Source organism: Montipora capricornis, chromosome 2 (genome assembly GCF_036669925.1).
Source record: "Montipora capricornis isolate CH-2021 chromosome 2, ASM3666992v2, whole genome shotgun sequence".
Taxonomy (NCBI): Eukaryota; Metazoa; Cnidaria; class Anthozoa; order Scleractinia; family Acroporidae; genus Montipora; species Montipora capricornis.
In genome coordinates, this window is record NC_090884.1 from 23,047,446 (window position 1) to 23,071,892 (window position 24,447).

The window sequence follows — 24,447 nt, forward strand, 5'->3', positions numbered from 1 at the left end:
TGTGTTCACAGTTGTGGAGAGAGCTATACCTCATTTAACTTGATGAACAAGAGTACTTTCCATTATCGGCTTTGTCTCGCAAACCCTTGAGAGTTGTCAGTGATGAATCTTCCTCGCATCCCATCGGCTCAGCGGTGCTGTAACGTGGTTTGATGTCATGTACGCCACGTTGAAGCTTCCCGTATAAAAACTTCCCAGGACAATGAGTTGAGCAAGAGGGCCGGTGTAATTTAAAAACTGGCGAATGAAGTTGGCTATCAATGCAAAAACCTTTATTCGGTTAAGGGCTAAATGTAACAAGTCTTTATAAATCATGGCTTATGGTTGCCAGCCAAACAGGATGTCACGTGGAACCAATGTACAGATCTTCTAGTAAATGTACCAGGTAACTTTATAATTAAGAAATATGGACTGCAATCAGTATGTGGAGTATTTAAAGGATTCTGGCTGCATCCCAGACTTTCATTTTCAGCCAGCATTGTCAGCTAGAATCATCTTCATTAAGCTTCATCAGATTATAAGATGATAATTATTCTGCTGCTTTCATTATCATAAACAGCTTGCATGTATTACATTTGCAAAACGTTATTGTAATTAACATTCTGTTATTATGTTTAAATTGTATTTCTTTGTCTCGCTTAGAAGTGTAAGTAAATTTATTATTTGATGAAAACTTTTTCGTGGATTCACTGTTTCTACTTTTAATTAATGTCACTTACTTTGCGGCCCAAAATACTAGCAATCAATGTGGGTTTCTCTAGACCCTGTGACCCCATACCTCTGGAATTTCTGCCATGCTTAGCATTGTAGCCTTTTTGTTAGGTAACTACAGTGTAGCTAGTGCATGTTCAAGTTGTTCCTGGTAGTTCCATTGACTGTCCATTAAGTACTAAGAAAAACTTCATGAAATCTTAGTGGTGAAATATTTGGAAATTCCAGAAGGATGGGGCTTACAAATTGCTATATTGTTTCAAATTTTTGAAATTCGTATTTTTTGGTGTCTTTCCCTTTGAGGATTAATTGTGAAATTACCCTGAGAGTGGGTTGAGGTATTGAGCACAATCCATTCAACCAATATTTCCCAAAAGTTTGTTCCAAATCTCAATGGAATGGTTCAGTCCAACCGGAAAAGTTTCAAAACCTTTTGAGGTGGACCCCTTTTCCCAGGCAGACCGGTCTGAATCTTGCTTGAATGGATCATGCCAATTTAAATTGGTATCCACTTTGCAGTGGCAAGAGTGGGCAAGGTTGTGCGAGATAATGCGAGTTAAGGTGGAATAAGGAAATTTGAACATAATCTCAAGCTGTAGGCCTCTTGTTGATAAACTTCGACCCTACATTTCACCAAACCACAGATCCCCTCGGCTAGGACTCTCAGCAGAAAAGAAGGTCAGTCCAAAATGGAAACAATTTTATTCTTTTAATTATCTCAATTAGACCTCTTTGCCTCGATCGCGTCCAATGAATTCAAAAGAATATTATAATATGAGGCCATGAGGGCTCATTAACATAAATATAAGAGAATAAGATTGATGCTGGAATAAGATGTACCAGTATATGTTGTCAATCAGTTTTTGCCAAGGTTCAAGTTTTATTTTGCTTTGTTTTAAACTGATTATTATAAATTATCATACTCAAACACAAAGAAAAATGAATTCAGACCAAAGGTAAAATTGAACCACAAAACACCAGGGCAACTTACGTCTTGCCCAGACAAATTTTGAGTTGCCCAGGAAAATGCATAAGTATAGAAAGTGGTCGATAAAATCACTTTGATTTGAGCATTCGCGTTTTATTTTACACTCTCGTCAGAAATTACGAATTTTGACTCCAGAGCATTATAATGTTATTTGCACCATGGAAACCCGCGTTTTATTTTACACTCTCATCAGAAATTACGAATTTTGACTCCGGAGTATTATGTTATTTGCACCATGGAAACCTGATTTACAGTGATCTATATCTGCCACGACAAAATGAACTTGAATGTGGCTTACAAAGTTACTATTTAAAGACCCAAAGTTTCGACGCTCCTGTATAAGTGTCTTTCTTTTAAATGCTACCAAGATTTTGTGTTTTTCCTGTTCGAAAGCAGCATGTTCCATTTCTTTTGTTTTCCTTTTTGCCATAGGTGGCGAAACAACTTGTAACTAAAGCCACATTATCAGCTGGGACCACCAGTCGCCCTTTGCTCTTTGCTAAACGACGTGCTAACAACCATGCCAGGGGTGAGATACATGAAAATTGAGCTTGCAATCATTTCATGGAAAATACCGCGTGGTCAAAGATGGCACTTGATGCCTTGAGAGTTTAAGTGCTGGAAGTTTCCATTTGATGGAAAGCAATAAGAACGAAATTACATTCTATATTATAGCATTTGGTGACATTCACGAAAAGACATCAATTAAAACTTCACTGTCCAACGGACGACCTTTGGAGTTTTTATAGTCGTCAGGACGGGTTTTAAGTCGTCTGGGGTGACCAGATGACTGCAAATGGGGATCCCTGAAATACAGTAAATACTTAGCAGTGTAGTGCTCCAGATAACTAGAGTACCATTGATTGCTGAAACAAAGAGGGCTTTAATCATTCTGTTGGTCATATATTCCTCTTTAAACAATTTCACGCCATACATACATACATGTATGTATATAAATTACGAATTTTGACTCCAGAGCATTATGTTATTTGCACGGTGGAAACCCGCATTTTATTTTACACTTTCATCAGAAATTATGTTATTTGCACTTTAAACAATTTCACGCCATACATACATACATGTATGTATGTTGATCTATGATCTAATATTTATGAAAAAACAATTTCCATGTTTGCATGCCCTGATATACATGTAAACAGCAGAAGGGCTGGGAAAATGCAAGACAAAATTGACCCAAACAAAGTCAAGGGATTAAATACTGGTAACTTTCAAACATTATCCAAAAACCCCAATTGTTAACATGCTGTCATTCAAACACGCCTCTAAGCGTCTCTTTGTTATTGTTTTACTTTTCAGTCACTGAATTTGCCCCTCACCCCGGCTGAACTTCAAGGTGCCTTAGTAACACTAAGTACTTTGCAAAACAGTCACAAAATCAGTTTGGTGTGATTTTGTTCAAAACAGTCTGACCCACAATCTGAAACTTACGATCTTTCCAACAGGTTGCCATAACTCTTTACTATCTCAAGGATACAGGGAGTGCTCTGATGACTTCTAATACATTTGGGGTTGCATTCCCAACAGTGACGGTTACAGAATGTACAGTGTGTTATGCTAACAGTGAACACCTGTTACCTGAATATATCCATATGCCTAAAGAAATACCTTCCCTTGAGAGGCTAATTGCAGGCTGGGACAAAAGACAGTGTTTCCAATGGTTGTTGGTGCAGTGGATGGAATGCACATCCTCATCATGCAACCATACCTCAACTCACAAGAGTACTATTCTTACAAAATGAAATATACAATAAATGTGTAGGGTGTGTGTGACTTCCTTGGCAAATTCATTGATGTTGACATAAGATGGCCAGGTGGAACACATGATGGAAAAGTATTTTCATGCAGTTCAATCAACAAGCAAAACCAGCCATTTTTATGAAGAACATTACTTCCTGGCAGAGACAAGTTTGGTTTGATATTGCTTGGGGATCCTGCTTATTCTCTATTACCTCATGTGATGAAAGAGTTTGCCACATGTTCAACTGATGCCCAGGTTGTATTCAACCATATGTTGTGAGATGCCAGGAATGCGATAGAATGCACTTATGGGAGGCTGAAAGCAAGATGGCCAATACTATCAGGGTCTCTGACCTTTAAACTCCTGGAAGTACCAGTAATAATTATTACGTGATTGGGTTGTACAGTTGGTACAAGGAGCGTAATGTTGCAATCAATGGCACTGCTGTCAATGACCGCATACAAAGGGATCATGAGATCCAGCCATCAGGAACAACTGACAAGAGGTATACATTCACCTCTTCAGAAGGAAAAAAGGATCAGAGACATTATTAAAGACTTCTTTAGTGAACACTCCTCCTAAGGCATTTTGTGCTATGAATGCTTGTCAAAATAAATGGTGTCTTGTACAGCTTCATTCAAAGCAGTTAGTTTACAATATGAGCAAAATATACCCTGCAAAGTTGTATTTGATAAAATTAATATTTGATCATCGTCAACTTAAATGATGTGGACATTTTACAGGCAATGGTACATCCAGTTTCTCTATCAGCAAGGCCAAACATAAAACAAATGTTGCTGTTGTTTTTCTATACAATACAATATTTGGATATTATGCAAAAAAGAAAAAAGGCAGTTTTAATCTTCCTGTAAAAAAAATAACTGATTAAAAAAAAAGCCTGCTCAGGGCTGGAGCAACCATAATAAAAAAATTGGTTGAAACAGTAATATATTTAAAGATATCAACTACAGTAAGAGGAACAACAGCACTGGTTTATTTTTTTTATCCAGGGCTCAGTTGTTTGAAGGCCAATTACCACAAACCTGGGATCTCTTCTTCAGAAGCATTTTCTCTGATAATTTTCTTTATTCTTTTAAGAGCATACAATCATTAAATTGTACACAAAAAGAGTTACACTGTAAACTGAATTTGCATTTTAAGCTTCCACTTCTACATTCAAATTTCACACTAACCCTGGGTTATCTTAACCTTGGTAATTGAACAACCCAGCCCTGGCTAGCAAATTGACCAAACTGGTAAAATCCCAACTCTTCATGAAACTGTCTTCAAAATTGTTACCTAGGTGTTTTTTGAAACCCATGACATTAAATAAACACTGAACATTTTTTTATACAGAAAGCACTTATTGTATGAGATTCAGCAACAACAACACTTTATTCACTCTTGTACAAGCTTAAATATATATAAATATGAAAAAAAAAAAAAAAGGAACTAGAATAGTGCACAAATATTGAGTCTGGAGGCTAATTAACTGGGTAGTTTTCAAGTTAGCTCCCAGTTACTTTACGTTACCTATAACAAAAGATGGAGAACAGAATTAATAAATAAATAAATAAATGTAAAACAGAAGAGTGGAAGATTTTAGGACAAAGTTTCAGAATGTTGCTCTGACAGCAGATAATGTTTTAATTTTTTTGAGAATTTGAAGGCATTTAGGTTTTTTAAGTCTTAGTAACTGGGATATCATCCCAGAGAACAGATGCTGCAAAGGCAACTGTTTGTTTTCCAGAGTTAGTTCGCTCTTTCGGTTTACATAAATTATGTTTGGAAGCATATCTGGTGTTATACCCATGAATACATTTTCAAACGCGGACTCTAACTCGTTTAACTTTCGTGACTGCTGCATGTATTTTTCATTAGCCAGCCGAAGCTGTGAGAGAACGTCTTCGTACTTTTGATCCAAAAACTCCACTGACTTCTTGAGTTCAGCAAAGTTTGTTGTCGTAATATCAATTTTCCTCTCTAAGGGCTTGATCGCTTCATTGAGAAGTGTCTGAATCTCCTGTTTAGTGACCATAGCGTCGTTTTGTTCAGGAGGCTCGATAAACGTGGCCGCCAGCCGTTACGACATATGCTAATTCAACAGAGCTGAGTTTTCAACAATAGATCATAACACAACTTTTAACACAACTTCAACTTTTAGCACTGAACAGGCAGAACTGATATTACACGTACATGTAACTTGTTAAACTCTGTATAAGAAAACTTCAACTTTTAAAGTGCTACTACACTGTATGACCAAATATCAATTCCACTTTTTCTTTCTATTTCAAAACTATGTTAATTGAACACTAAGTGACTGAAGGTTTTTAAAACTTCAGTCGTAAAAACCTTCATTTAAAAAAGACACCTGTTTATTTTGACTGGAAGTTTCCTATTTAATGGTCCACCATTACTACCATTAAGAATCTTCAAGAGAGCTGGATCAAGGATAAGATGACGTCAAAGACTCACTAGTTTAAAAATGCAATGCGTGTGCACGCACGTAAATTAATATGCAACACGGTTGTTTCGAGCTTTCAGAGTTTTGAACTCGTGTTTTGCATGTATAATAATCTTATCCTCAATCCAACCCTCTGAGGTACAATCGGTCAGTCTTGAACAAGAGTAATGGCAGACCGTGAAATCCAAAACTTGCACTCAAAGCAAACAGCCTTTGGATATAATTCCAAGCTCAAAAGTTTGCCAGTCAGGTGTCAAGCAAACACGCTTTCAAAATCTGAAGGAAAAAGGGAAGTGGATTTTTTGATCATAGTAGCAATTTAACACTGAAGAGTACACTATATTTATTCCCTACAACTGTACCTATCGGAATAAAAATTGTGTTGCTCTGCATGTTCCTGGATGGCTGACATGTGATTGGTGGGGTGCAAGGGAGGGAATTGAGAGCAATTAGACCCATAATTGCTTACATTAAATGCAAGTTGATTTGATGGAGGATAACCCATATTTCCTGACTGCTGCATTGCATTGAACATCAACTGGCGACCTGTTGAAGGTCTTATTAAATAATGCTGATGATTCAGCCATTGATTTTAAGGCTGCCTCTAATCCTTCATCTTCTTTGGTTAGACCATCAATCACGGCTTGTTGAAGTTCCAACTGCTTCTGCATTATTCTGTGAATGCTGAAGCAGGATGCCCTGCTTTCCTTCCCGCGTGAGTTTCTTTTGAAGTTTTTCACGCTTGTTATCAACGAATGCCTCGGTTGAGGTCACTCATTTTATATTTGACTTTGCTTCAACTTCTGAACGCAATGTGTTGCTTGACACTGAGGGCGCTGGTGACACACTTCGCGAACGAATATCACCAAACACATCTTGAATATCCAAAGACAAGTCTTCCTCCTGTGACATCACTGCCGTGCCCATGTTTTCTTCATCGACAGCATGAACAATTCTCGTTTCTCTGGCCAAGGTCTCCACCCCAAAGTCAAGGGGTTCTGTTCCAGCAGACCCCCACCCCACAAAGTTCGTGACATTCATGCCAGTATTTCTTGTTTAGGTGACCAGAACCAGATCTGAGGTCTTTACTATTACAATACTTTTGAGCATACTAACTTACCGGTATTTAGTGCATCTCGATTAAAGCAGGTATTCAAGTGAGTTAATTTTCTGGGGGCATTCTAAGCTCTAGTTCTAAAGGGTACCTGAATGAAAGACAAAATTTGTCTTCAGGAATGAGACCTTAGGAAAAGTACGCATGTGCTATCCATTCCAGCACACCGTCGACCACACCGTCGCACACCGGGAGGTTCCGAGAGGCCGATTTCACACCGGAACAAGTAGTCGTTCCTCGTTTACATGGTACCCTTGAAAGATTTCCCTCCGGTGCAGCAACCTGGAGTGAACTCGCGCCGGTGTGAGTCGCCCCAGCATGACATTTTTTAATGGCATCAGGTTAACAAATACAGAGCTAAGAGAGGGAACCGGAGTAGTATATGAAGACTCTTCTCCGTCTAAAACGGCATCGCTGAGGCAGGAGCCGAGGAGACAAGGCACTTGTTTGGTTGAAACAACTCATTTCCATAGTTCTGGAGGTAAAACGACTATCGAAAACGACCGGTAAAGTTAGACTACTACACCGGTTCACAAGGTGGAGTTTGATATCTCATAAACGTGAAAACGCCCTTTTTATTCTTGACGTTGATGCAACGGGCAACAACCTTATTTCATTAGCTAGTAAAAAGCGTGCATAACAGGAAGAAATTATTGAAGCTTGGAGGCTGCACATAGGGATGCAGACCAGGCGTAGCCTCTTAGTCCTCAAGGCCATCTTATGACCAACTACCTCGACCCCTCAACCTTGAGAGGAGCGTCCTTCACAAATAATACGCAACCACGTAACTCCCATTTAAAAAATTGAGCTTCTAAAGGAAACCTCTCGGCGGTGGTGAACCACAAGGTGGAGTTCCTCCCCCTCCTTAACCCAAATCCTTTTTTTCTGATGGATTATCATTCTCAATGCAGGGCCGTAGCAGGCGCTGAAAAACTGAGGGGGCACAAAGATTTTAAGCAACTTTGAAAACGAAACACCAGAAAGTGTACTTCTCAGCATTTCGGGCTTTTAAATTTTAAGTGCTTGATAGAGGAAAACTCTTAAGCAAAAGCACAGTGCATTTAAATGATCCAAGAGGCTTAGTAAAAGTAATTATACGTGATCACAAAACATGAATATTTATTTCCATGGTTTCCGTATTAGAACTACAATATCCCTGGTATTCCCAATAAAAAGCCAATATGAGTTACATCGACTGCCTTGCCCAACGGAAGCACAACAATTGTAAAACGTCAATTCATTGGTACTTCCACTGCCTCAGCAAACCAATGGATATAGTAAAAATTACAAAACATAACAGGGGCTGTGTCTGAATCTTGACATCTGTAAGAGTCATCATAGTAAATTTGTATTCACTATACCAGGAACCCATTACCTGCACTTGACTGTCTGAGTTGCCTTCGAGGCATACGTAGACTTAATCGGCAAACACAGCATCCATACTTTCACTGCAGTGTAGCCACGGGTGGCGATCAAACCACCCCGACTTGAAGGACCTATTCCTGTCTCCGTTGGACTTAGAAGGAAATGATTTCTTGACTGATATTGTCTATCTCCAAGTAGAGGCAACTGAGAACCAACTGCTTCAATAGACTCAACAGCAGCATAATCCTGGCCGCTCTCAGAACTCCTCTTTGGCAATTTTTCCATCGCAAGACTCTTCTGCATTCTCATCCTCGACGTTCGCCTTATTATCCTGGGGCCTTACCCCGGATAAAAGCGACTTCTTCCTCGATATTCAGGGTTTTTGAGAGGACATTGCTGAGTTAAGATCATGTTCCAAAGACGAATCCAGTAATGAAGAGAGTGAGTCGCTTGGATGCAGGGACGATTTGACACATTTATATTTTTGTCACATTTATCCTTTGCTGTAATTTTAGCTGGTTTTTTTTCTGTAGTTGTGTATCACCGAATAAAAAAAAGTAAAAATACGAACTGGGGAGATGATATTGTAAAAATGTAAAGTTCATCAGGAATGATTCTATCTGGATTAGAGAATTCGAACTATTAATCAGAAGGTCGTCGTAGTTTCGACTCCTGCAACGAAGCACACGGATTTTGTCCGAGTATCCCCGAGTCACCATCGAAGAACTCTATCAACTCCTTGCACAGTGACCACGCCTTCTAGCTAATGATTTCTTCCTCCTGCTCAGATCGATCTTCTTTGGTCTTGATCTTCCTCGAAGGTTGCCCAATTAAGTGGCTCTATGCAAAATATTTGCAATTCAGCCATAAATTCAACACCATTTGATCGAAGTATGCAAATCACATCTCTAATAACCTTACATTTAATCTAGTTAATGCTGTTGAGCCACCAAGACGTGAAATTCTTTCCAACAATAGCCACTATTGATCTCAGCAACGATATGAAACATCAGCACAAGAATAATCACTACGAATTTACAGTCAATATGTACCCAATTTTTCATTGTCGCTCTATGCGAAATATTTGCAATTCAGCCAGTAAATTCAACACCACTTGATCAAAGTATGCAAATCACATCTCTGAAAACTTTAAATTTAAATCTGGTTAATGCTGTTGAGCCATCAACTGAAGACGGGAAATTCTTTCCAACAACATCGACCAATTGATCTCAGCAACGATATGAAACATTAACACAAGAATAATCACTAAGGATTTATAATCAGTATGTACCCAAATTTTCCTTGAATTGATTTAATAGCTTCCATACAAGCGCCGTCGGACACAGCTGCGAGCAAAACGTGGCCCATTGCGACGATATCCAGTGCGGTCCTTTCGTTCCGAGAAGCTTTTACACCGGTTGTCAAACCGCGAATCAACACAGCCAACAGAGGGATAAACCTTTATGAGAGCACAAAGAGTGGCGGCGAAGTACTCATAGATTTGCAGTACATTCACAATCCATAATGTCGACTGCATAATAAATCAAAGCTCACTGCAAGCCGCTGAGTTTACCAACCAAGAGTCATTCTTTTCAGTTGCGATTTAGATTTTTATGAAATGTGTGTACTTGTTCTTACCAATTTCTTCCAAGGAATTTTTAATGGGAAAAAATAAAAGAAGCATTCTCATTGGTTTATGAAAACACGCCACATCCAAACCTCCAAACCTCCCACAAGGAACCACTTTGGAGAATTTTAGTTTCAATCATTTAAGATTCCTTATTGGTCGGTTAGAGACACGCCACTTTCAAACAAGTACAAAACGTTCTCCTAGCAACAAAAATCCTTCTTGATTTAAAATTATGGTAAAGAGAGAACTATATCAATAATTTAAATGTTTGTTTGTTTTCCAAGGGAAAACTCTTCCTTCTTTCATTCCGGCGCTATGTACAGTTGAAAGAATCCGGTAGCAACAGCAGTTGACAGCTATGATATCTTTTAATAATGAGCCAATTTTGCTGAAATGCTTTGAGGCCATGGATGTTTTGGTTTTTATTGCCTAGCATAAAGGTTGCGCACATTTTTAGGGCGAGTGGAAAAACAAGATTATTATGAACTCCTTTCATATACTTATCAAGGTTCCGTGCTATTGAATTCAAATGCCCTTGGTCTTTTTACGGTTGGTGGCGTTACTATGGTTGGGTCTCATTCGACCGATTTAAAACCTTTATAAGTAAACAATATATGCATGGGGCAGAGAAATGGTTTCGTTTAAATGTTTCCTTTATTGGAAAGTTGCGGAATTTTCTCAGCTCACTTGCAGCTTTTCTCAATTTGACGTCAGTTTGGGATCATACAAAACAGAGCTGTGGCAAAAAAGGAATGTATTACCTCTGAAGCCTTCGATTTTATCATTAAAATAATTACATATGTATATTTTTAATTAAATGGAAAGTTAATATTTAATTCTTTTCAAGGAAATTAACAAAGAAACCTGCGTACGACGGAGAAAAGCGGAAGCCTTTTAAGTTATCTCGCTTTGCTCAGTTGTCACATTGTCTTTAATTAGCACCAAAAATGACAAGAAATCAGTTGTAAGTTGGTGTGAGATGTAAAAAAGCATACTCGGGGGCCCACGACAGATTGACCATTTGTCTCGTATGTTAATTGGGCACTTCAAAAAGCACTCGTGAGCTTCGAATCTAGCAGTTCTACGCTTCTTTTTGTCCTGTCAAAATCCTTTATGTTTTCAGAAGGAAGATGTATTTTTCCATCTTGACGCCATTGATAATAGTAAATTGCTAAACAGATGCTGGGAAGTTTAACCCCTACTTGGACAACAGAGCGCACTCAATCATGCCCTCAAATGTCTTTTGTTTAGCCCTCGCAACTATGGCCCTCGTCATGGCCATAACATGCTTTAGGTCCAACCAGCAGCACTTCACGCAACCGTCATGGTTCGACGTGCATTTGACATCTCTTAACGAACGAATGCTGAAATCACGTGCTTGGCATGCTTTAAAGCCTCTTTTACACTAGCAAGTTTTCCTTGACAAGCCCACTTGTCAAGGAAAACTTGCCGCCTGTACACACTAGCAAGTTCTCCTTGAAAAGTTTATCCTTGACAAGTTTTCCTTGGTAATGTAAATGGGAAATATGACAAGTTTTCCTTGACAAGTGCACTTGACAAGTAATTTACACTAGCAAATATCGTCCTTGACAAGTTTCCTTGTTCAAAAACTAGCAAGCCAGTTTTTGAACAAGGACGCTTGTCAAGGACAAAATTGTCATATTTTTCCATTTACACTGCCAAGGAAAACTTACTAGTGTAAATGAGGCTTAAAAAATAAATAACGCGCTATGTTAAATTACTGAAGCCTTTTAGATATGCCGCGGAGTGTCAAACAAATATAAAGGGTCTTTTTGTTCTTTTTACGAGTTTTTTCAAGGTTTTTGATTTTGCATTTTTAGATTTTTGTCACCTGCCCGGCGAGAATCTTTTTTCTCTTGTTTATTGCCATTAAGTCTTTTTATAACCAACAAATGTGGGTATGAAGCACTTCTCCACAAGAAAAAACTCAAATTTGCTTCAGAAATTGTACAATGATAATGGTGAAAAGGCCTTGTCGTTGACGGCCCAGATCATCGGGAAACGAAGCAAAACTAAAATCACAGGCAGCCCAGGCTCGGAGGGTTAAAAATTATAAGGATTTGTATGGGAATCCTGATAACATACACTCAAAAAGATATTTACATGCAAAAGTTCTGAATGAAAAAAGCCGTACTTTATTGTCCTGGTGACTTTCTCGCTTTCTGCCCGGTTATTTGCCTGATTTAACGCTATTTAAGCGACTTTTCAGCTCCCCGGTTTGTCACTCGTACCTAAATATAGGAAAGGCTGGAAAGTAATTTCTAGCTTACTTCACATCTCACCGATAAAATCACACTTCTCCGACATCAGTCGCGCTCAAACTCTGGCGATGGCCACACGGATAAATTTACTTCTCTTTGGCCAAGTTTCAAGGTTCAGCGAGTATCCATTGCTGAGTAACAGCGATGAATATTCAAATATTCAAAATTCTTCGAGGCTCGATCGCTTACAACGAATTTGGACACAGCTGGTCAACCGTTTACTTGAGCCTCGATACGGTGAGAGCAAATAAGTGACGGTTAGTTTTTACCTTCCGAGTATGGGCCGATTATGATGAAACTGCCCTTGAAAAACACGTGGGAGCTGGATCCCACGCGTTTTTTGCGCGCAGTTTCCCGACTTGTAAAGATTCGAAATAAAGAAATAAATTCTTAAGACCATGGGTAGTTTTAAACCTCTCTCCTTCATAAGGGCAGTTACCAGTGAGTTACATTAAAGTAACTGTTCCCTGAACAGGGTAGGTCTACGTAGGAAACAGGGTCAAGTCATTAACGCCTTCTAGCATCTTCTTCTTCTTCTTCTTCTTCTCCTTTAGCAAAGCTGTCTACAAGTTGCAATTTAAATAACAGATCTTCCAGTAAAATGAGAATTGCACAGAGAAAAATTGTATCAATATATTTCCTTTATTTTCGCACCTGGATGACAGTGGCACCTTTTTATATAAGTATTGTTCGTGAAACATTTTACAATCAGAACAAATACCATAAGGCATACGCAAAGAAAAAAGAAATAAACCGAACAAGAGACTTTCATGACGAGCAACGGCCTACAGTTTCCGTTGCGCGGGTGAAAATATCTCTTATGATCATCCAGTAAAAGTGATTACAACTCAAAAGGCAAAAGTCTATAGGGTGCCAAAAGCGGGATACAGCACGCGTAGAAGTCCTTTCAAGCTTCCGACTGGAAGAAAAAATGACGATTTTTGACCAATCACAAAGTCATGCAAAACCATAATTATTTTCTATTCTTGCTTAAATATCAGTTAATAAGAGTGGAAATACATATTTACAAAACAAGCTTTTATACTATATGTAAGGACGAAAGAGTCTTTCATCATGCGTAATACCGGTTAGTCACAAAAGGTTATAAGATAAAGATGCCATGATGTAAATTCTACTTGGTATTAAATCGGTTATATACCAACAACAGGCTTTTGGTGGATTCCATTGCTTCAGTTCTAGTATGAAAGTACAAAATACAAAATGTGTTTTGAGACGCTTCAATACAAAGTTTAGTTCAAAATTCTAGACCTACTTCCCATTATAGGTAGTTCCAGCTAGAATGTGTCTGATTAATTGATACTTTTTACAAAGCGGAAGATTCTGCTTGAAATCCTCTGTTACTGAAACCTCCATTCGCAGTATCCTTTCCTTTCTCTCCATCAACTTCCACGTGTTCTAGCTCTTGGCTTCGCCTTTCAATATTTTCCATCATTCGCTGGCCAGCGTAGGCTATGGCACCGAAGAACGCGAATCCGAAGACTAATATACCCACGGACATCCCGATCAGATCTGGGCCAAGTGGGAGGATAACAAAGGCGGTGACAAGAGAAATTGTGTCCAAGATGTAGATTAAGGCAGCAAGAACTTGGCGGTGAAAATGAGTGCCAAGAATGGAACCTAAAGGAGCCATGAACATAACGATTGGGGCGGTGACAATGATGTAATTCCAGGCCTGAAGGGTGACAGATTCTTGGATGACACGGCGCCAGAATAGACCCACCAGAGACGTCCATGCCATCATGACAACTGATGTCGGCGTGGCCGTCTTCTCAGTTACACGGAACAGAAGCGTCAAGACGCTGAAGCTGCAGATATCGACTCCACCACCGACAACGGCAGTAAATAGGCCACCGACAAATCCACACAAAAGAAGAACTATTATCTTCCACGGCTTGACGTCAGGAATGGTAGGGTAGGTCTTGCGCTTGTGATAGCGATTGAGAAGGAAAAGGGCAAATGCGAAGGCAAACCAGACGCACACAAAGATCATTTTCTTCACCTTTGCACTGACATAAGGATCGACAAACTCCAGCCCAAGTATCACTCCTAAGACCCCACCGGAAAAACAAAAGACTATGGAGTGCATCTCTACCTGCACCCGCATCCAAAAGATGACAAACGTCGCTGCTGACATGCCACAGGACTGTACCATGAGGGCTACGTCACGTGCAACTGATGGTGACACATCGAAAGCCAGAGTCAATACGGGAAAAGCGACAGCGCCTCCACCTTCACTGGTCATTCCTATGAAACCAAAATTACTTTGTTATTGTTAGTATTACTCCTACAAGTCTATGGCACTCATCAGCATTCCAAATTGGATCGTTCCGTGCTGCAATTTAAAATTAAACAATCTTAGTCTTCTTTACGCTTTTAATATTTGCAGGACGGTCGTCTTCAACAGATTCTGAAGTTAGAATAAAACAACTTTGCCAACAGATTTCTATGGCAATAAAAACATTCTTTCCGTGAAATGTTGACTACCTCGTTTTCAGTTGCACTTTGTTTTACTGCCCCTTTTTGCGGCTCAAAGCTAAAACGTGCAAAAATCCGTTTCATTTGCCATTTCGTTTGTCTGCAAAACACCTTTCTACTTCCATAAGCAGTGCTTTTAGTACTCGGTAAATGTGCAACGGATTGTAAAATATTACGAATAGTGGCGGTAAATGTAGGAATAGTCTTTACCTGCAACACAACCGCCAAGAACCATTGTCAACGTCATGTAATATCTGTCAGGAAACAGTGCAAACCAGTTGTATTTGATGGCGCAAGTCCACCAAACAACGTGACAGAGTCCAGACGCGATTGCAATTCCAACGAAAAGGCGGTACTTTACCATAAGCTTCTTATGCCATGGTGCATCAGGGTCTAGCTCCGCCAATGCCTTATTTTGGGTCTTATTCAGAGTCTGACCTAAAAGGAAATAAAGACAATTTAACCCAATACACTTAAGTCATCGAGGAAACAACGAAGCACGACATTATCTAACATCTAATATAAACAGAGCTTTCCAATGCGGATCTTGTTGAAGACGCCAGATTTTTGCTGTCACATCTCGCCACTAGTATGGTTATGTTCTTTATTAAAGCGAGTAGCACCTTCTTACTTATTTTGATGCCAGCATGAGTAATAGTTTGTTGCCATGTAGGTCCGCACAGAGAGCAGCGTCTGGTATGATTCCGATATCATAACAAAAGCATATAAGTTGGAAATTCCAAGAAAATGATGACCTTAAAGAAATGACTGCATGAGACTAAGAGCTCGCAATATTTTCTCACAAAACGAAAACAATCCAAAATGTGTTGATTGTTAGCCCATTTATCAAATTTTAAAAAGTTAAAAACGAATATCTAATCATTAACATCTAACTATGATCTTTCTTCAACTATTTCTTTCTGATTAATTATGTCTCTTGTCAGGGTTATTGTCCCGGCAACCACAAATGCTTATGATTCAGGAAAGTAGAGTATTGTCATCACTTTCCAAGTTTTATTACTTTTTTTTTTCAGTTAGGTTGCGATTGACGTGTAGAAATCTCAAAGCAAAGCTAAATATTTTGTCATGTATTTAAAGTAAGATGCAATAGAAACAGGTGAGGGCAATAAACAGAGCTACGAAGTGTCCTTGTAGGTTGATAAGTACCTTCCCAAAAATACTTCTTGAACCATTGCCCTACAGTCCTTCGCCCTCTTCGAGGTTCTTCGCCAGACTGTTTCTGAAACACACAAAACTAATTGTTGAATCAATTCCTGTAACTGTAAGTAAAAAGTAAAGCTTTGTCTGCGCATTTTGTAAAGGAACTGGCGCTACCTAAAAGTATATGATTGCTCTCAATGAGTCAAGTTTATAGATATCCTTTCTAACCACTTTAAATTATTCATTAAAAGGTCTAAAACAAAAAAATTGCGAAAAAAGCCCGTAAACATAAATACGGAGCCTGAGATTCAGAAGAGCACATGAAGACTTTCGAATCAAAAGAGATAGCAAGACATGGTTTTTGCAGTGTGAGTGTATCAAGGAGTTTTCCAAAGTTGGGCAGCTAATAACAGTTTTGAGCTTTGATCATTGACGAAAGCATAAACCAGAGAAAACGTAATTTTCAAGATCATTTAGGACACACTAGTGTTTCAGTGGTTACTGAGTGGCCTTTTGCCGGCGGATAATGGATATTCAAATTGCCAAATGGTCTTTCCATTCAGCTGAGTATCTTAATCCCCACACACGGCCCCACAAGCTACTATGTTTCATTAATACCTTAAACAGATGAAGGTCATGGACTTTTTTTCAAGGAAAAAAACACTTCAGCAGCTAATATGTAAACTGAAATAGTGATTCTTGAGTCTACGATATTGAATAACTGTGAGCAGCAAATCCAAATTTTATTTTGAAACCAAATGAAATATTGTTGTTCGTAGAATGTTAGAATGAAGAATGATATGCTCGATTTTCAGGCACGATTAAAAGATGCCGACAATCGGGACTTAAACCGAGCATTAAACTTTGCTGAGGATTCCGTAAGGTCTTACGCAATAGCGCTAGAGTCGATGTACACTATTCTCCGAGTTTCAAGCCCACCTATTACTGATTGTTGACGCACTGAAACTCCATAGGAATGCATACGCACATGCATTTTGATTCACTTGAGATGTGATATTGGGTGATATGGGATCACACCTGTAAGTTTCAAGTATATCAACAAGAACACCTCGAAGCCACGAATGCTATTCTATTTGTCATGCTAACGTCAACCATCGTCTGTAAACTGAAGTATCTCAGAAGGAGAAAGGTAACCATTTAAAACTCGTGTTTACGAGGAAGGCCGCGATTTAGGGGTGGAATGGTTTTTGGCCATTTGTCATTGTTTGGTTACGATTCTCTCTGCTTTTAAAACAACTAACCATGAACACCTTTACCATACTGTAAAGGAGGTAGTGAATTTCTTAATGCATTTCGGTTTTTTTGGCTCATATCCAATTCATTTGTTCAATTGCAAAAATAGACTTTTTTGAAAAAAGTTCAGTCGATAATTGAACACTCGGGCCGTCATGGATCAGTCGCGCTTGCGCATGCACGCATTGCCTTTCACGTGTCCTCGAAGGGAGAAAGGGACGTTACACAAGTTCTTATCACGTGTTTGGCGTAGATGAAATTGAACTTTGGCTTTGTTTGTGAACGGAATTTGTGTTATTTGGTGCTTCATTGGAACAAGCCAGGCGGTTTATCTTGATGACTCAGGCTATTAACTGGAAGGCGTCTCGTTTATTGAGTATTTTGTAGGGCTATTTTTTTTCTAGTTAGACAGAATTTAAACAGTGCTTAGAAATGCCGCGCTCTAATTCAAGTCGTTTTCATTTTAGCTGCAACTAGTTTATTAAGGTCACTCGAAAACGGTGTCGAAGAAGCAGGATTATATGGCAACTCGCTTCTAGAATGTTTTGGGGTAAGCGGCGACGGTCGTAATCACGTGACTGGCCTATTATGTTTTCAAGTGCATGGATAAGGTGCGCCGCAAGCCATTGAGAACTTTTGAAAGTGAACCAAAAACGCAGACATTGACGATAATGTGTTCAACAAGTGAGTTGCCAAAATAGCTTTACCAAACAACGAACGAAAAATTCACGTTTGTGTTCTCTCATTTGTTTAAAAACTAGTTTTAATCATCCAGTTTTGGCCAACCCCCATGAAACAGTGTGGACTCGGAACCCTTGCGAGTTGATACAACTTTGAACTGGGAGTCAAGAGAGAGATTTGGCATCGCTTATGATACGGCAAACGGCAGACACCAGGCTGACATTTGGGTTCTGCCAAGATCAAAGACTTGCTTGATTTTAATTAATTTCCTCCCGTTTAGGTATAGATATCGAGAAAATTCTCCAAACAAAATAACAAGTTAAAATAAGAGAGCTTTTCATGCCTTTACCGAAGCCAGCTTTCTGTCGATTGTTGTTTCACGTACACGCAAACCTTAAATCTTCGAATTTAATCAGCCTTAATGGAAAAATTTACGACCTTCCTTTGTTTGAAGCACAAACGCAGTCCAATGCCGAAATGTCCGAAAAAAGGTTCAAAACTTGCCGTCAGTGTAATAACACATCGGTTTATTGGGGCGGCTCTCTTTGACATGAAATGAAAAGCGCACTAAGGTCATTAAAAAACAAACTCATTAACTTACTTGATTACTTGAGGCTTGCTCATGGTTTCGTGAAGGGCTGATAGTTGGAGAGTGTGGTGGTCTAGCTTTGTAAGTCCCGTTGTCGAGCGGCAAATTGACAGCAACTTCTCCACTCATGCTTTTTTCCTCTCAGGTTCAATATAGCAGTCTGTATTCTACAAGGAAGCTATTATAATAGAGTAAAAAATATCAACAATCTTAAAAATCAGAAACAATGTTACTATACTTTGTTGATTACCAAGAGGATTCTATTTAAGGAAGCCCATACTCTCACCTATATACCAAACGACTCGCAAGGAAGCTGTCGTGAAATGAGCTGTTCTTTTGAATGTACGCTGGTTTTATAGTAATATGTGTCAAGTGAGACGTCCTTTGTCAGCAACAACTACTGTGCACAATATCTGAATATATACATAATTTCAGGGTTCACCAATTATGTGCTTATTCCAATACCCTTCATTTCAATATAGAGTGTTCCTTACTGTTCAGCTATTCAAAACATCAAGTCTGTCATTAGTTAAAAGGAAAAAAGGAAAGGAAAACCAATAGACAAGGAGAACGCAGTCCAGAACTGTTATAAAAACAAAAGAAAGATTGACATATTAAGTAATTATGACAATTCTAATCTCTACGTTGTCAGAAAGCCGAGAGTAAATAATTATTCATGATTATTGCACCGATTTTTCTTCAAGTTCTAAAGGCAACGCAACTGCCCTAAAACGATGATTTAGTTCATGGATAGTATGTATCATGTTGGTAAAACTGTATTTCAGATTTACACGAGTTTAATTAAGCTTGTGTCAAACCATTTCCGACAACCCTAGGGCCGCCTTTACAATGAGAAAATCATTGTTTTGATAGGCCCTGCGAAGTTGCATCCAGTCTTGCTTCACTAGTTCCAAAAGACGCTATGGAGATATTTTTGGATCACTTTAACAAAGGCGATGTAAAATGGTAATATGTTGTTTTATGATGTTGAAGATGACAAGAAGGAAAGAGTTCGTAACTTCGCTATAATCAATATGCGCTTAACCGTACAGTTCTTTAGGAAAAAGGGAATTCTTTGTTTGAGGATTTAATAGGGATCCATTGTAGTTAAATGCGTCGTTACTAGACCTAACAGGCCAGATAACAATGGAGGCCAATATTTCTCGGGAAAGGGCAAGGAAAGTGAATGAACATCACTGGATTGTATCACTTAACCTGTAAAGCAAACAGTGTAGTTCTTAAAAACACTGAAAATGAACACAATCAAAGCCAGTTTTTTTACTTTCAAAACACCGGCCGGTATTTTCCGGTTCGCTGGGAATTATCTCTTTCCATTACGTAACAGGTCAGAGTTTGAGTTAGCATCATCTCTGGTTTGATCGAAGGCCAGCATTTCACAGCGGCCAGTTTCGCTTCAGCGGTTGGTCATCATGAAAAACAAAACAACTTAACTCGGTGTGTGGCTTTAATTAATATAATGCGATAAATGCTGGCGTTGGCGGTGTATACAAAGTGGAAATTGCAGTCATAGATGAAGGAAGGGTAAAGAGTGCAGAAGCTCAGCTCACTTCATATCGGTTGAAAGACAAATAAACAAATCAGCGCGAAACACGGAAAACACGTGGCAATACACGTGATCGAACTGTTAACTCCTCCCCTTTCCCTCCCTGCTGGGCCTGCAAGTAATTCCAGCATAATTTTTATTACGACAATAGCAACAAGAATAAACAAAGTATTATTGTAAAAAGGGTTCAAAAGTTTCATATTTTCTTAACTTAAGAATGAAAGTATGAGATAATCATACGGGACGATGTCTCGAAGGTTCTATGCCATTATTCACCAAGGTTCAACGTACAAGGCAGAACATTTTATCTGCATATTAGTAAACTGAAGCGTGAAAATATTTTGGGAATCACTGTACTTTGAACTTCATGGTTACGGCATGGAACCGTCAAAAAGTCGTTCGGTTTTATTATCGTTTATTTTCTTTTCGTGTTTCACGAAACCTTGCTTATTCTTATCAAGAATATTACCCCAAACAAATAAAACCACAACTTTTTGTCATGGGATTAACTATCACGTTAACGACAAAAACGTAGTTAAATTAGTTACAGCCGAAAAGTGCGACTTATCGATATCTTGGAAGACATCTTTTCCAAGAAATGCTGTACTTTACTCTATCAGCTGGTGTAAGCCGGCTTAATAATACTTCGCGTATTAAGTGAGCATCTCTTTAAATGATCGTTTTATTGCGTGCAATATTCATAAGTCCGGTATTCTAACAGCACGCATTGGCCGGATATACCATCAGCTTTTTATAGCATTACCTTTAATTTCTCGTTGCCGTCTGACAAGAAGAAAACTGATAAATACACAAACAGGCAGAATTCAAATCAAAACCAGCAACTGTAAACTGACAAACGGAGAGAGTCAGGCATGCTGAACTGGTCGACGGACGTTTCCATAACAATAACAAAGATTAATCATCGCCGTGTTTACGTGAAACGGCTGAGTACAGTCTGCTAATTATCATAAAAGCATGAAAACTCACTTGTTTTAACTTTTCTCTTGCTTTTCAGAAGTTGTTTGATATCTGCAAATAACAGACAGAACTGAAACGACCAAAAGAATTTTCTTCGACCTTCGGCAAAACGCAAATTTTGCCCTGCTTCGCCTTTTGCCTATAACGCGATGCTAAATCTCCCAAATTTCGCAAAGTTTTCTTTCAAAGTCAATTTTTTGCATTCCAAGTTCAAAACAGCGCCTTGCTCTAAGAATCTTTTATTAATTTCGATGCTTAAAATTGTTAAGAATGCTTAAGACTCCATTGACACTTCCTCGGTTAAATGATCGTGTTGCCTAAAGCTATTTTTCACACCCAGTGCTTTTAAAGTTCTATTATCTGGGAATCGTCACGATATTTTTACATAATAAAATACCCTTGCATCAGTAAAAACATATAAAAATGGTGTTTGGCACTGCTAAATCACTTTTGACTCCTTAGCCACGAATTGTAATAAACTTTTAGCTGAAACTAATTTAACTTCTCAAGATACGGTTCTTCAGACTTAATGTGTGGAAATATACTGTAATTGAAAGAGCAGTGTTATGGTTAAACTATCTGAAAATCCGCTCTGACAAAAGAGTTTTTCATTGAGCAGGAGGAAAAAAAAAACCCATTTTTTAAGAGCGCAAATACTGTTATCCAGGCTTAGGAACCGCAATACTTTCTGTTCATATTTGCTCCAAGTTCATTTTTTCCATCCCAAATAGCTGTAACAACATATTGTTCTCCTGTGCAAATGCTAAGTATGAGGTTCTCAAATATGGCAAGCGGTCACCTTTCACGTAGCCATCTATTACATAATGTTTCTTATCCCAGGTTATCCAGTAAATTTACAAAGTAGGAATCCTAAAATCTATTCCAAATACTTATCCTGGAACGTCCGACGCATCAATAGACAGCATATTTACTCGCACCGTTCTTCATCGTACATCAATGGTAGCCATCTTGGTTTTTGTGCCAACGACAAGAGTCTCTAAATTCAAGAAGTCACTAAATCTACGTCGTCTTCTCCAATTACTACCTACCAGATATTGAAGCTATCGTTCAGTCAATACGGAAAATTCTCCTGTCAGTCAACATTTACTCAAATCCTTACAGCTCCTCTTTGCAGACGATTTGCTTGCCTCACGGCAAGCATAGCAACCATCTTGATGCAATTACAGATGGTCATTCAAATATCCGTGGGCTTTTTGGTTATAAAAATCAGGTAAAGGTCCTTCTCAAGTCATAGGTCTTAACTAGACATGCTCACATTCACCGAAAACTCGTTTACAAAGTTTCATTGATCAAGTCTTTGATGATTGTGACCGTCAGAAAAAAAGCGAGCTTCTCTGCTTTATCAGTTTAAGCTCTTCAAGTTCAGATCCCTTCACAATGAAATGCTGTGACTGAGAGATGTCAAAAGGTGTACAATTTTACATATGTGACGAGTATTTGACTTGTACTTTTGCTGTTTTAACAGTGTAAACAAAGATAAATAACCGTCAAAGATCAGACCTGTCTCTTGGCCCACTAAATTTGGCATCCCAAAATTGTCTAGTTGGTTATGTTCAATGTATTTAATTGTTGGTTTCCTTCAGTGAAAATACCTATGTATTAAAAACTCAGTCGTAGTTGAAAGCTAAGTAAGTAGCTGAAGTATAGGTATTTACAGAAAAAAAGTGAGAAATTAACTGTAACAACAGATAATAATAACATGCAAACTAGCGGCCGTGAGAAAAGGGGGCACATCTACATTGTAACTAATATTGTGCTCGTTAAAGTTACGTACGCTATAATAAAAGGCAACTGAAGGTAAATATTATCTACAAATTTATATAAGGAATACGAGAGAGGAAACAGAGTTAAAGAGCAAGCTGATTAACTAAAAGCGTTGTCGTAATAGTTATTGTGCGTGATATACCAATGTGAAAATAACTTTTCTCAAACTTTTTGAGATTCGATTTTCCTCTGATGGATTAAGGAATGCTATTGCAAAAATCGTCCTAAAACGGTTGAGGAAAATCTCGTTAGCTTTGTCAGCAAGGAAGGCATGACTGGTCGATTAGAGGACGCACTATGGGTATTGCAGTCCTTCATGACGTTCAGGTATTAATAAAACAGGTCAGTATATAAGCTGGGAAACTTTTCATTGCTTAAATAGTCTTTAAAAAGTATACATATCCTGAGTTTATACTGTAATGACATTACTTTCAGAAAACTGAAGGATATATGGTGTGGATTCCACACCATAACTGAGTTATCGGTTTCATTGCTAATACGAGCTGCTTTGTTTTGCAAAAATTTTGTGATTTAGAAAGATGGACATGATAATTATTAGGGAGCCACGGTTACGACAACGCCACAGAACAAGAATATTGTTGGTTAAATTAGGACAAATAATCGTGTTGCACGTAAGGCACCGGCATTTCAATTAGTACATCGTTTTGCGATACTCTGTGTTAGAACGACTTGAAATCACGAAATTTGAAATTAGACGACAGTGTAAGTGAGCATACAGGAAGTTAACTATCAATAGAGTTATTTCAGTAGAGTTATGACTTAGAGTTAGAGTTAACGTCTGCCAAAATTCTGAATTCAGGATTTTGGAAACTTAACTCAACTCTACGACATAACTCTATGAAAATAACTCTACTGATAGCTGTCCCCAGCATACAGATAAGAGCCTTGCAATTCTATATTTTCACTCTGAAACCGCTTGTGTTAACTTAGGATTCTTCGCCCACATTACATGGCGTGAACGAGATGAAATAATCGCAAAAGAGATAATTTTGTCACAAATATAGTCGCCCGGTAAGATGGCAGTCGATGTACATGTTGCCGGGAAAATTTGTTCTCAGGTTGAGATCGTGTTTACCTTGGTTAAATTGCTGATCCTTGTTTTACCTAAGTTGAATGAATTAAGCCTCGAAAAAAATCAGAGTCAGATAAGAATTAGTTTTGGTTTTTATACATGGATATCAATTAACTTATTAAGTAATTAATGAAAGGAACTTTGCTGGGTTGAGTATGTTTGTCTTTGTAGTGCAGTGGTGAAGACACGAGACAATATATCTGGAGGGTCCGAGTTCGCGTATCAGTTAGTGCGTAGTACAGTTCTCTGTTCCATTACTATGTTGTAATGCTGAGACTGAATGGATAAGTCAGTGTGGGGGTAAGATGATACGAAACACGAAGAAAGTGTGTTGAGGCTTGAGGGAACGGTATGGGTGTTTTCAATACTTTTCGGTTGGTTGATAGCTGATTTAAACTATGTAGAGTGCATATTCAACCTAGGTGAAATAAGGATCACCAATTTAACCAACTGCAGGTAAAAACGGATTCAACCTGAGACCGGATTTGACCGACAACAAACACACCAAGATATTTAATGCAAGAAGATTTGTC

At 38.5% G+C, this 24,447-nt stretch overlaps 2 protein-coding genes across 5 annotated transcripts; one reads left to right on the plus strand and one right to left on the minus strand.

The window, feature by feature from the left end:
• The first annotated feature begins 190 nt into the window (after positions 1-190).
• LOC138039126 (uncharacterized) lies at positions 191-4,809 on the plus strand. Of its 4 annotated transcripts, none has more exons than XM_068885306.1 (5): positions 191-385; positions 1,356-1,389; positions 2,132-2,228; positions 3,017-3,053; positions 3,163-4,809. In XM_068885306.1, exons 1-4 carry the CDS (start codon positions 321-323, stop codon positions 3,043-3,045), a joined length of 225 nt encoding a protein of 74 aa, XP_068741407.1. In that variant the 5' UTR covers positions 191-320; the 3' UTR covers positions 3,046-3,053; positions 3,163-4,809. The 4 variants fall into 4 exon arrangements, 2 of the variants coding, with proteins under 2 accessions (XP_068741407.1, XP_068741406.1); XM_068885305.1 differs by lacking the exon at positions 3,017-3,053 and having other exon boundaries at positions 3,163-3,195; positions 3,227-4,809; XR_011130372.1 differs by lacking the exon at positions 1,356-1,389.
• Positions 4,810-12,936: 8,127 nt separating this feature from the next.
• Positions 12,937-18,904, minus strand: LOC138039128 (uncharacterized). Its single transcript, XM_068885310.1, has 5 exons — positions 18,781-18,904; positions 18,507-18,672; positions 15,977-16,049; positions 15,020-15,247; positions 12,937-14,578 (listed from the first exon to the last, which is right to left on the minus strand). The coding sequence occupies exons 2-5, from the start codon at positions 18,621-18,623 to the stop codon at positions 13,638-13,640; spliced, it is 1,359 nt and encodes a 452-aa protein (XP_068741411.1). The 5' UTR covers positions 18,624-18,672; positions 18,781-18,904; the 3' UTR covers positions 12,937-13,637.
• Positions 18,905-24,447: the final 5,543 nt, after the last annotated feature.